This window comes from Parus major, chromosome 3 (assembly GCF_001522545.3).
Source record: "Parus major isolate Abel chromosome 3, Parus_major1.1, whole genome shotgun sequence".
Lineage (NCBI taxonomy): Eukaryota > Metazoa > Chordata > Aves > Passeriformes > Paridae > Parus > Parus major.
In genome coordinates this window covers 42062874-42076312 of record NC_031770.1, presented here as the reverse complement: position 1 = coordinate 42076312, position 13439 = coordinate 42062874, and the positions used below count along the sequence as shown (strand labels likewise).

General features: G+C 36.3%; 1 protein-coding gene across 2 annotated transcripts in view; it reads right to left on the bottom strand.

Annotated features, from left to right (window-relative positions):
* Positions 1 to 13433, bottom strand: part of NUP133 (nucleoporin 133) — a 30202-nt gene extending 16769 nt beyond the window's left edge. For both annotated transcript variants that reach the window (XM_015622845.1, XM_015622846.1), the window contains exons 1-13: positions 13237 to 13433; positions 12034 to 12152; positions 11171 to 11274; positions 10028 to 10135; positions 8308 to 8439; positions 7729 to 7899; positions 6945 to 7100; positions 6779 to 6849; positions 6057 to 6204; positions 5066 to 5213; positions 4271 to 4428; positions 3441 to 3532; positions 1014 to 1177 (exon numbers count right to left, since the gene is read on the bottom strand). In XM_015622845.1, coding sequence (XP_015478331.1) covers positions 1014 to 1177; positions 3441 to 3532; positions 4271 to 4428; positions 5066 to 5213; positions 6057 to 6204; positions 6779 to 6849; positions 6945 to 7100; positions 7729 to 7899; positions 8308 to 8439; positions 10028 to 10135; positions 11171 to 11274; positions 12034 to 12152; positions 13237 to 13421 — 1756 coding nt within the window. In that variant the 5' untranslated portion in view covers positions 13422 to 13433. The remainder of the gene's footprint in view (positions 1 to 1013; positions 1178 to 3440; positions 3533 to 4270; positions 4429 to 5065; positions 5214 to 6056; positions 6205 to 6778; positions 6850 to 6944; positions 7101 to 7728; positions 7900 to 8307; positions 8440 to 10027; positions 10136 to 11170; positions 11275 to 12033; positions 12153 to 13236) is intronic.
* Positions 13434 to 13439: the final 6 nt, after the last annotated feature.

Sequence of the window (13439 nt, the reverse complement as noted above, 5' to 3'; positions counted from 1 at the left end):
AAAAACTTGGAAGAACTACCACTGAGCAAAATTAGCAAGACAATTTCCAAGAAGCTATCAGTTTTCATTTCTGGCTTTAGTCAGAAATAAACACAGACAGGCTGCCAAATTAAAAATAAAGTTGATTCAGAAAATAGTGAGGATGTGATGCCTGACAATTTCCAACTGGCTGCCCCACACAAACAACAACAGGAAACATCATCCATCTGCAACTATTTACATGAATTTTCGAATTAGGCCTCTACTCTGTAACTGGCAACTACCACCTAGAGGTTTGAGGCCAATTTCAAATTAAAACCGGTAAGAGACACCAAAGCTTGAACAAAGAAGTTTCTTGCTGAAAACATGCCTGCTTTAATCCTTTATGTACAACAAATACTTGTAAACCAACTTCTCTAGTTCTTTTTTTAGGCAGACATAAATACCAAAGCCCCAGAGGAACACCAGCTCACTCAACCCAGGATCCAAGGTGAGCAGAACCTGTGCAGTTACACTGACAAAAGGGCTAAGAATGAACAAAAAAGCTCTCTCTTAACACATCTATTTTTTTGGAAAATGATTCAAAACTACACAAGAGATCTTGGAAATACTGAAGTGATCTGATCCTTGCACAAAGTACTCTTCTCAGAAATATGTTTTCCTTGCTGTTTGTGCTTACCGTATGAAGTTAAGAAATAATGACAGCAGACTGCAAGTTTATCTGGTAATATCATAATTAATCATCTTTAAGTCTTTCTGGAAATGTATCTAGTGGTGATAGAGGGCAATGGACACCTATTCCTTCTTTGCAAAGCTTAAAGTATAATGTTATTTAGAATATTATAGATACTGTTTTCAGGAAAAAAAAACAACAAAACCAACCAATCCCCACACCAAAAAAAACCCAAAACAACAACAACAACAAAAAACACCCAAAACAAAAAATCCCCAACCCACAACCAAGCAAATAAAAAACCCAAACAAACAAACAAAAAAACCCCCAAAAAGCTCAAAACCCAACAAATTACATTTACCTTCAGGTACAGATTCAGCCCATCTTGGATCAGAGGCAGGGTAATCATCCATTAAGTCCACACTGATCTGAGTCACTGCTCTATCCAGTTCAGCATCAGAATCCATATCTGCATTACTTGGAAAGACCTCAATTACCATGCTTTGTGCATTGACTATATCTTTTCTGAAATAAATGAAACACAGTATGCTAAATAAAATCAACTGACAAGATTATTGAAAAAAGAAGCCCTTAGTTAATCAGGATTTTCTGATACACTTTTTGTGAAGTGCTTTAGATTATACACATCAAACATTTTTTGCACTCTCTCTCTAAACTGTGGATAAAAAGCATCCCAATTCTTTAAAAGCAAGTAGGCTTCACAACTTATAAATCAAAAGAGCACAAGCCAGGAGTCAAGGCACATTTTTTTTTATTGCCTCTATTATTATTAAAGAGAAAAGACTCATCACACAAAGCTAAGCCTGGATGTATCTGGTAGTGAAGTCACTAAATTTCTACTGCTTGCTTTAAAATTTTCTCCACTTTCTCAATCACCCCCACTAATGTACTAATGGCAATAGAGGGAGAAGCTTGTAAAAGCTGTCGGGAAAATGCTTCAGCCAGTAAAATGCATTATTTTTATTTCCCATAAATTCAAAGAATCCTCTCTTATTCATATCAATAAGTAAAAGAGCAAGAAGCAAGCAAATACAGATCTTCAAGGTATGAAGTTGTACTTCTATGTAAGAATTATGCAATATACACAAAACCCAGGGATTTGATTTTGTGACTAAAATGCTATAGTATTCCGACTGAGAAGGGATATTGTGAGTCCAATACTGGAAGTATTTATATTTTTCCTGAAACTTTCAGTTTGAATGCTCACATGACTAAGTTGTCTACAAATTAAAAAAAAGCAACCCAGCAGTGCATCCAAAAATTGCACAAAGATAACTAAAGCAAAGGATACTTTTGAAAAACTGGAATGTACTGGATCTTTTGTTGAAAATGGAAGTCCCATCTTTACTACACAACAGGATGTGTTTTCAAGGAAATTACATGGGACTTTGTTAGCTCCTTCAAATCACGAAGCACCCTCAAAAAGGGTCAACTTGATCTTTCCATAGAACTTCCTACCCCCTCTAAAGATCACTAGGTCTGTAAAGCTGCCAGAGCTACTGTACAGCTGGAACACTTGGCACACTTTACACTTCCAGTGGCTGCACAACCTTCCATTGTCTTGGTCTGCATCAACTCACTGGCCATCTGGATAGGCCACTGCTATACCTGTTCTGTGCAAGACTGCTCCATTCATTTTTCCAGACTATTTTTTTCTGAAAAATAATTCAGAATAACTATTATATACATAAAATTATTATTTTCTTCTAGTTTCATAAATATAAATTATTGAAATAATTTCCAACTCTCATACTGTTTCACACTGTTTTCCTTACTACCTCCCACTTCCTTTTGTTTTCAATTCCCTTGTACACATCCTCAATGAGATCATGTTTGTTAGCTGTGCTCTCAGACCACAGCTATTCCAGCCATCTTCAGCAGCACTTCTGTTTAATGACACTTCTGAACACATGCAGAATTTGTCTAAATTCTGTGCCTGTTTACAGATCTTGTATTGGCATCCTCTATTCTCTGTGCCTAATCCCCTTCATTATCTTTTACCTCACATGAAGCTCTATGGCAAAAGCTTCATGTGAACTTTTGCCATGACCCTTTTAGGAGATTAGTCCTAAAGAGGGTTTGGGGGTTGCTTGTTTCGTTTTCTAAACACAAAAACATTGAAAACAGTCCTGTCTAAATATAATTAGTCTAAGCCTACAGATCTGTTTCTCTTCTTTCTCCTTCTCCTCCTTTGTTTACATCACTCAACATCAAACCCTGCAGGAGCATTGCATGCCTCCCCACACTCCAACTGTTTTAATCAGGATAGTTTCACAAACAGGGTATTTTTTTCCACTCATTCTTCCATATCAGCCAATCTGAAAAAAAATAATCATCCTGCCCAAAGTCTGCCATAGCAGTTAATCTTCATGACCATAAGTATATTCAAAAGTAATACTGAAAACAACTAGGCAAATAAAAATGAGGATGAAAAAGTTTTTTCAACAACAAAACACTACTTACTAAAGAATAAAGAAGACAAAATGCAAAGTTGAAAGTTGTTTCACTGGCACAAATGTACACATAGAATTTACACAGAGTAAGTGACAAATGATTGAAATTACAGAAGTCTGCTCCTTTCTAGCACATCTCCCTTCTTCACTAGCCCAAGGTGTATTTAACACTTTCCTAATAAAGATGTGTGTCATTAAAATAGCTACAACTAAAATAACACAGGAATATCCTACCCAAGACAATCTCTCACTTAAATGCAACAGTGCCTTCAAAAACAGCAAACAAAGTGTCAAAAACAAAGTGCAATTTCTACCTGCAGTACTGTAGAAAAGCAGCTTTCAGTAATTTGGTTTTATCTTCTTGAGCTATAATTTCTAGCCTACCAGTTGCATCAAATGCAGGACTCTGGAAACACAAAATAAAAACACCAGCTACAAAGCAAATATTAATCTTCATTATGAAATCAAAACAGAATTTTTAAGTAGTAATGCCACAGATTTAAAATAAAATCACCACCAGGAAGCAGTTGTGCTTATTAAGTCAAACACAAACCTCTAAGATACATTACAGTGAAAGTCACACAGAGGTTTGACCAAAATTCACACCATCTGCAAAGGAACTTACACCAACTTATTCTGCCCGTCAGATTTTTTAATGATAGTTATTTGAAGATTCAAACAAACCATTTTTGATAGGATTTTAAAGGTATTCCCGAGTACTACCATCCACTAAAATGGTTTAACTGCAGTCAAACTTAACTAGAAACAAATTTGTTAAGAAAAACAGTTTAATCAGAGCAATCACACAAAGGCCTTCCACTAAAATACTAGTTAATAATAACAACTGATTATAGTGTTATATTAGGCCTAGTGATAAACAGCAACACACCCACAAGGAAAAAATTTCATGGAAACCTCAACTGTGAAACAAAGGAAAGCAAAAAAAGCTACTCAGACTGGCATATGTAAAAAATTTTCTCTTGAAAACTACCTTCATTACAAGTGTTTGAGTCTCTATTTTAAAAAAACCCCAAAACTTTAAAACCCAAACAAGCCAGGATTTCCACAGTGATAATTCAAAAATGACATAAAAAACCACTTTTCTTGTACCTTGTTTTTAACCAGGCAAGCAAATAACCATTACCTCACTTCTTGGTCCAGCAATAGAAGAGGACAGGGCATCTTCAAGGTCTTCAGGAAGCACAGAAATATTTTCCCTGGACAAGATAGTGAGAAGTCCACTTTTTTTGGCAAAGAAGATGGGAAGGCCATTACAGGAACCTGCTCCTAAAATACTATCTCCTAAAATAAGGAGAATGAAAAAAAGCAAGCACATAAATACCACTACATTTTAATACCAAAACTTAAGAATTTCATAGACAATTATTGACTTTTGTCATTAATCAACCAACAGTAATTGATAACTGGACCTGACTTGGAAAAATTGTGGAACTATTTGCTACTCTAGATGTAGACTTCCAGATACTGCAAATGTTAAAAAAAAAATTAAAAAAAATTAAAGATTTGGTAAATTCAAATTCTACCTAAGGACCAATGTTCCTGACATACTTGAAAACACCTTTGAAGGTCATGGATGACGTACTTAGAGACATACGGCACAGAGTTAATTTCAAGGAAAAAAATCAACCTACAGTGAAAGTTAGAAAAGAGAAAAAGCAAGGAAAAAGCCCCAGAAGCAAAATCCACATTTTTTCATGTATCAAGAACAGGGATCTGTTTCGTTTTCATTTGAAACACTGTAGAGTAACAATAATGGATGTCACATCAACACTTCTTCATGCACTTAAGAGAAATTCCAAACCTGAAACATTTAATAAAAGAGCACAAGTATGACACTGCTCTCTGAGATATCTAAATACTGTAAAATATTGAATTAGGAGGTACCAACAAAATGTGACTTCCCTCCACAGCAAGTTACCTTGTATGCCAAATATGATTTTTTCCTGTGGTAAGGAAATTCTGCCAGTTCCAGTGGAACAAGCAAACACTTCATCTTCCTTATAAAGGTAAGCAGCATGGCTGAAGTAATCTGGGACTACCAGGCAGCACAACACTTCATCTTCTGACTGAAAGTGTTGAATACAAACAATATCACATATACAATCAACTCCTTAAACATTTAAAAATTTTAAATGCTAATCCATGTTGCCTGAACTTGCTTTAATTTTTAACAATGAGGTATGGATGCAACTTAAAACCTAAAAAACCTAATAAAATCGTTTTTAATTTGCCCTAAAATTTTAGATCCTGGGGTTTTTTTCCCCCTTCCATATGCATTATATTCTTTCTAATTTCACAGGGAGCAATAAGTAAACAGTAAGTAAACAGATCAATTATTCAACAGTTTTCACATTCTTCTTCCACCTTTGAGCTTTAAGATGCCATTACAGACAGTGGGGAGAGGGGGAAGAGTGGAAGAAGTTTACCAAAGAAATCTAATCCCCAGCTTTATGCTTCCAGAAGACACAGCACAGGCAATCAATGTGTCCTCCCCTCCCACTAAGCCAGCTGTCTAGCAAGGACCAAAAAACAGATCTCTTAATTCCTTATCCTGCAATAAGTCTCAGAGTTTAAGATCTGTTCTAAATGGATTACAAGAGCATACGATAAAATCACTCTGTAGAAACTTTCACAGACAGCACAAAAATGAAAATAAATCAGTAGGAGTCAGATTAGACTTATTTTTGGGGGTTTTATCTTATACCTTAAAAAGCAAAGCATAAACTTTACATACAGTTGGTACTACATTAAGAGATGCTGGTACACATTTTCCTCAGAGTATTACAAATACATACTTGCAAGGGAAACTGATTTTCCTTTAGACAAAAACCTGACACATGATTTATGTACAGGAATACTCTGAAACACTGAACTTTCCTAAGCTGGTATCTGAACCTCCATTAGCATACCTGAAAAGATGGATTATACTGTGTGACCTCCACAACAACATCATCAGACATCTGACAGCCTTTATCTTCTACTGTTATCAGAGTGTAGTAGACAAGACATGGACGATCTCCAGGATGCCATGCTGCAGCAAGTATGACCAGTCCGTCACTATTCAACAACAGATATCAAACCACTGAGAGATGATTATTACATATTTTACTTGCTCAAACACTAACACTCAAAAGAAAAAGATACCTTACTATAGTCTCAACTAGATGTTGGTCAATCTTTTATTTTTTTAGAAAGAAAAACTGCTATTTGTTCTTTCAAGTTACTTTATTAACAGTATTCATATTGCAGTACAAAACTGAACCAGGGCAGCTGTAATTTCATGTAATTAAATCAAATGCAAGAGATTCTAAACTCTCTGCATCTGCTGGAACAAGTTACTGTGCTTATTTTTTGTCTTTATAAAATCAAGACTAAACAAATACACAATCCTGATAAAATAACACTAAAAAAAGTAAAGGGAATTATTATCAGTTAAAGGATTTGTAATGCTAAACAGATGATAGCATGAAATATAGGATAACCTAATCACCTAATATAAGGTGCTCACTTTATCAACAGCTCCACTCCAGCAAAATTAAACTGCAATTGCTTACATAAAGCTTTTGCAGGAAAACAGAATAGATTTATCTCAATAATGAAGGTCTTACCAGATGCAAGCATACTCCCTTACCGGTTCTGTTGCAAATCCATGTATTGTATATTTACTCCTCCTTTAATATCTTCATAGTTACTTTCAGACCCCTAAAAAAAGAAATACATCTGTTGTGTAACTGTATATAAACAGACTATCAATTAAAAGGAACACACTAAACCTTTCCAGTTGAGCTGGCTCTTACCCAAATTGCATCTGTAATATGTTCTTTCAGGATCCTGTTGATATCCCAGCTGAGAATGTAACGTTCTGATGAATCATCAATCTCCCATTTGTTTAGATTTGAACTTGTTAGCATGTAAAAGCTTGATCTCTCTCTATCCCAAAGAACACTAGAAATCTGCATTTAAAAAATGAAAAAGCTAAAAAGGTTAAAGGAAAGCCTGAATATTTGGATAGAATAATCTAGACCACTCTCAGTCCACAAGAAGAGTCAACTTCTTTGGGCAATCTCCAAAAGCTGCACTCAAGATGAGCATTATCATAATTTCCAAGAGAAGCCTTATTTTATAGATAAAAGAACATCTATACTCAATACATTTCTTGTACTTCCTGCCAACTTCTGTGGAGTTCATTGGCAAAACACAACCCAATCATCAACCCTTGGCAGTGCTGAATCAGAAAAGAATTACAGGTTGTTTCTTCAATTAGTAATGAGGCTGTCACTAGAAAGGGGTAGGACATGCAACCATTTCATTTTCCCCAGAAAGGACTATTATTCCAAAATCTCCTTTTATTCAGATCTAAAGAGTAAGCCAGCATTTGCCTTCATAAAACATACTGATTTATTTGGTTTCTGTCTTTGTTTCAAATTTCAAAGAAATATAAGTAACATAAATGAGCTGAGTGACTCCTATCTCTTTTTGTCACCAAGGATGTAATCCTTACACCATCTTTTCTTTTTCCTTTCTTAAACACAGGCTAGAAATTACAAAGAGAAATTAAAGATGAATGTTTCTCAAGCTTACCACAGCATCATTTCCAGGAGACAATATACCCAGGAGAGAAGAAACCTTTCTACCAATTCCAGAAAACATGCCCTGTCCCTGCGGCAGGGCGTGTTGATGAATTTTGCCAGAACTATCAGGTATCAACCGGACCAGTTGACCTCTGGAAGATGATAAAATAAAGCTTCCTCCCTAACAAAAAGAGAAAGCAACTACATTAAAGAAAAATAAAAATCACATTCTAGAAAACTCTACTGTCAGCTAAAATTCTTCACGTCAGCTCTTATGGGTAAACATGGAACAAGACAAGGCATCCTTAGAAAAAAAATAAACATCTCACAGCTACTGGGCACTGGCAGAGACTCGTTTTCTTAGCTTCGTATGACATTTTTATCCATTATTTAAGTTTCAGTTAGTTTCAGTTAATTTCAGTTAAACAACAGAACTAAACTCTCACGTAATCCTTGGAATCTAATGATAAAAAACAGCGTTACCTTCACAACATTTATTGCAGATTTAAGACAATTAAAACTGAGCATATTTTTCCATCTTTAGATTAGGAATAAAACTGGCATTTTAATATAAATCATAGTGGCTTACCTTTACTGCTGTGAGGTAACTGCACAGAGAGCCTCCAAAGTCTGTGAAAGTGTCTGTATAGGATCCTTCATGTGCAAGATTGGGCCAGTAGCGCACAGAGCCTTCACTGGTGGCAACCATTATTGCCAGAGACTTGAAGTGAAAACGTAATTAAGAGAACAAACAAGATGATGATGATAATAATATTAAATCAGACTGCAGCTTAACCTAAAACATGTTATTTTACGTATCAAGGTTGTGGGTGACAAAGACATAAGAAAGCAATAAATACATATGGATACACACTGACAAATATATATGGATACACACTGACAAACCTGGAATTGAACCACAAAAACATTCTGCAGCACATCTTAATTTGTGCAGGTACTGTTACACTCATTTATTTATTTTCCTAATGAATATTTTCCACTGGTTCTTATTCCTAATAATTCAGGGTCTGCTCCTAAAATGCAAACAAAACTTACAGTTGTAAAACAGAAAAGAGCCTGTGGAGAATTTCAGATGCCAAGAGTTAAAAGCTACTATGGAAGACTTCAAATGCAGACTATAATTTAACAAAGAAACTGCTCTAGTGTCTTTAAGAGAAATATCAAACACATGGTGGCTTTTCTCTTCAAAGGCACAGGCGTAAGCATAACTCAGGAAATCACAGATACCAAACTAAAAGTGTGAAGTAAGAGACTGTTCAGGTAAGAGATTCAGAGAAAAGCACTGTACTTTATCTACTGGTTGTTAAAAAAAATGTAAAAATTACAGAACATTAGAAGGAAGAACTGTAGCTGGGAGTTATTGAGATCCTTGGATTTTTCTAACCAATTTTTTACTAGACACTGACTTTCAGTTACCAAGCTAAAGGACAGCAAAATTTTAAAATACAATAAAAAAAGTATTAGAGTTAGGTGCATTACTTCCTCTTAAATTTCTTTGGATATGACTAAGTCAGAACACTTCAGGTTTCATGAGATAATCCCAAAATACTAAAATTGTTTTTTGTCATCTGGAAGAGTAACGCAACAAATCAGAAGAAAAGATTGCATTACATATTCTGTGCTGCTCCTTACTTCCAAGGAGAGCTTCTTAGCCAGTTTTATCAGAGCACCACATATATTAACTGAAATCTAAGATTAAAATGAGAGGTTCTTCTTGTGAATGATAGCATCATCATTAACATACTTTCAGAACAGAATCAATCTTCGTACCTCCTCCTCTAGCAGAGTAACTAACACAACACCACTTAGGAAACCAACCAGTCAAGACAGATTAAGTCTGTTCTTCCAGTGTCAGCTTCTTTACAAGGACCAGCCAAGGGAGGGTGCTGGGCTTTACCTCTCATCCATGGATACTGGGAATTAATCCACTGAAGAACGTTTTCAGCCAGCACTTAAACTGCACTTGGTTAGACCCCATTTTTGATTGCTCTGGTGTTTGTTAACCTCTTGGTTTACAGTATTTTTGTTTGTTATGAAAGCCCATCAAGTAATCTTTAGAAAAACTATTATTTAATCTGTTCCTGTAAGATGTACATGGTGCAATCTAAAAGGACTAGCAGAAGTTTGTTTAAAGTTATTTACTGTCAATTATCAATCCTGATCTTTTGAATAGATAACATACCACCAAATGCTTTCAAATACTTTGGATAGATTCTTTTGATAAAGAAGGATATATTCAAAGTTATTCTTAAAGCGCTTTTAAACACTAAAATTTAAAATTTGATCACCTGAAGAGAAGGTGCTTCACCTGAAGAATTGAGACAAAATATAGCTGCTAAACTAGAACTCCACTGGAAGTCACTGGGTGGCAGCTGCAATTCCTTGCACAGAGATAGCTGGAAGAAAGAAAGAGATGTCATAGTAAATATGAGACTGGAAGAACTTATTCCACTGCCACAAAATCTTTAGACTTTAGACTGCTAAAAATGACATTTCAGCTAACCCAGACACTCCGTAAGGGAACCAAAAAAATGTCATGAAACAATTTCAACAAGGTTGTCACAACCAGCAAACAGCTAAAAAACATCTTCAAATATCACTGGTTTTCTTGAGTTATTTCTGCATGCTTCTCACAGCACTACAATATTGGATTATTTCTACAAGAGATTATTTGACTACTTCTTAATAAAATATTCTAAAAAAATTAAACTAGAAATGCTTGAGAAAACTTATTAGGTACTAACAGGGTAGAGTGGGGAAATGCTCCTCACTCCCTTATGCCTTTGCAGTTAAACAACCAGAAAAATTTTAATTCCTTGTAAAATCTTTCCAAGGGTCAGAATGTGTATATCTGACACTCCCCTGTAAGTGCAGGATCTTTATAAATAACGTGCATTGTCCTGACTGAAAGAAACTGATTTTGTAACTACAGTTTTTCTCTGACCATCACTGAAAGAAACACTGTCCAGAGGGGATACAAAAATTCTTGACCTAAGAAATCAAGGTGAAACATATGTTCAATACCTCTGAAATTAACCATGTTTTTGGGGTTTGTTGCAAGTTGAAAATCAGTCCCAGAGTAATCTAAACCAATCTGTAATATATCCATTAGATTTTAATTATCAAAGTAAGTTTTATCAGGACTATCTAACCTAAGAGCCACACCCATTAAAATATAAAGAATTAATCTTACTAATTAACAAGGTGACAATTAAAACTGAAAAGAGGAATATAAAAATTTTAAGCTCTCTCAAAAGCTTAAATTTCAGTTACTTACTTACATGAGTAACAGTTGTTAGCATGACTTCATATCAATCCTCCTGACTTTTGGGGGAAACCAGACAAATTCCAGTTGAAAAAAAACCCCAACCCCTGCATAACCAGTTCAAATAGCAGAAAATACAGACTTTCCATCTTGACCCTTCAGTTACCTTAGCTACTGCAGACTGACCAATCTTCCAAATAATAAGCCTCTCTTTATGAACTAGCCAGGCCCATCCACATTCATCCACTTGAACACTCAGCTGGTCATCAGCTGCATAAAAAAGTAACTTTTTTAAAGCATTCAGATTTTTAAAACACTGCAGAGTAACCTTTAAACCAATAAACTTTCACTCTTATACGAAAATAAGAAATATTTTCTATTAGACTGGTTTCCATGTTAGAATTTCCATCTATTTGATTAACATATCAAATTACTATATCTAGTTTAACAATCCAGTTGATAAACCCTCAACCTTTGAGAATGAAAAGACAACCCTAAAATTCATTTCCATCTATTTCGAGCAGATTATAACAGCTTTGTAAATTGCAAATTTTTATTTTTAAGATACATATTTGGTTCCTCTTATATCTACTATAAAGGAAAAACTTACAGAGAAAACTGCATAGGAAACCAATTTCTTGAACTCAGGGAAAAGTTTGTATTACTAAGGCTTTTTGAAAGAGATAACAAATGGGAATTGAAATAAAGAAAAAAATTAAGCATCCACTTTAGCACACAGCAAAATCAAAACAAGTAAAAAAGGTGAGAAAGAAGCAATAAGTAAATGTTACTAAAACCCCTTGTTTTTTACAATAAATTGCATAAGCAGCACCAGAAAGGTATTTCCATGCATTCACACCCACATGAGTGGGTAATAATTATTGTTATATAGATAACCAGGCTGGATTGAAAGCAAGGCACAGACATTTTAGCTTCCCCTGTAAAGTCAGCATTTCAGTGGCATCAACGACACATTAAGAATTCTCTCACCTATTAATTTTTATGGAGAAAAAGAACATCAATTCTTACCATCAGCCTTCTTCAGGGCTTCCATAACCTTAACAGGCAGAGAGGATCCAAAAGCCTTAACATCATAGTTAATAGTCTCAGTTGCTGTAGGAAGCTGGATAACCCTGGTAGGAGTTGCTCTTAAACAAAACAAAAAGTTACAGTTAACTTTTTATTGCTCCCTCATCAGTTTCAGCAGACATTTACTTCATGAGTATCTATTCAGAAACAGAGTTATGTAAAATAAACATGCCTCCTCTGGGAACACCACCTAAAGCAATAATTTGGTGACTTCCTTACAGGTTGCTAGCTGTCATCAAATTCTTTATTTTTAAAGAAATTACTTTGAATAGGCATTACTCCACCAGCAACAAACTCAACTTCCCTACACTCAGGTTACCAACAGAATAAAGACATTCACAATGTCAGGAGAAGCTCAGCAGAAGCTCTTCCCTGACTTCAGGGCCTACTTCCATCCCTAACTCAGGCACAGCTGGGCAGTACACACAATGCAACACTTCAAACACCCACAGCAGCTTGGATCCAACAGCACTTCTACCACCCTTAGTCTGCTGTGGAGACCGCACTGCCTACCTCTTTCACAATATCATTTATAAAAGCTGCTTTGCATCTTTCCTCACCTTCTCTCTCTGGAACAGCACAGCTCTCTGTTATCTTTTGAACACAATTAGGTGGGCAAATTTCTCTGCTTTTAGAAGTTAATGCCCTCGTTTTATTTCACCCCACAAGTGAAATGATGTCTCAGACCTTCCCGTGTGAAATGGCAAAAGCTGATACATAGCTAGTAGACAATCCTGACATACGGTTTGCAAAAATTAAGTAGACTTGAAGTAAAAGTTCCCCAAAACTGAACATGGGCAATCCTCTTTATCTCAACAACACGACAAATTTCTACGCCTAAGAGATTATGAAGCCTGAAACTGATCTGGGGCTCATGCTGTATCTCAGTTTTGATCCATATGGAAGGGGGAAAACAGGGGAAGATGCCGGGGAGAGGGGTGGGCGTGAAATGCCTGAACTTTGGCTATTTTATCTTCTTTTTAAATACAGGAGTTCTTACATCTCATGATATAGGAGTTATAACCTATAAAGAGATATTCATAACGCTGAACAGGAGGTACCGTATATTTACGGCTTTAATGTACAGTACTATAATGTAACCCACAGTGGCTCCAGCACCTACTAACGAGGGGAGGGACTCACCGCGCCGAGAGGGAGCCGCTCCTCCGCGCCGCCGGCGAGAACAGCACCGGGGAGGCGGCTGCCGCCACGACGGGCAGGCCCTTCTTGCCGCCCGGCCGGGAGAGCGGGCTGGGCGCGGCGCTGCCGAGGGTCCTGCGGGCCGAGCCGCCCGGGGTCCGCGGGGAGGCGGGAGCCGAGGGGAACATGGCTGTGGATGTGGGAGC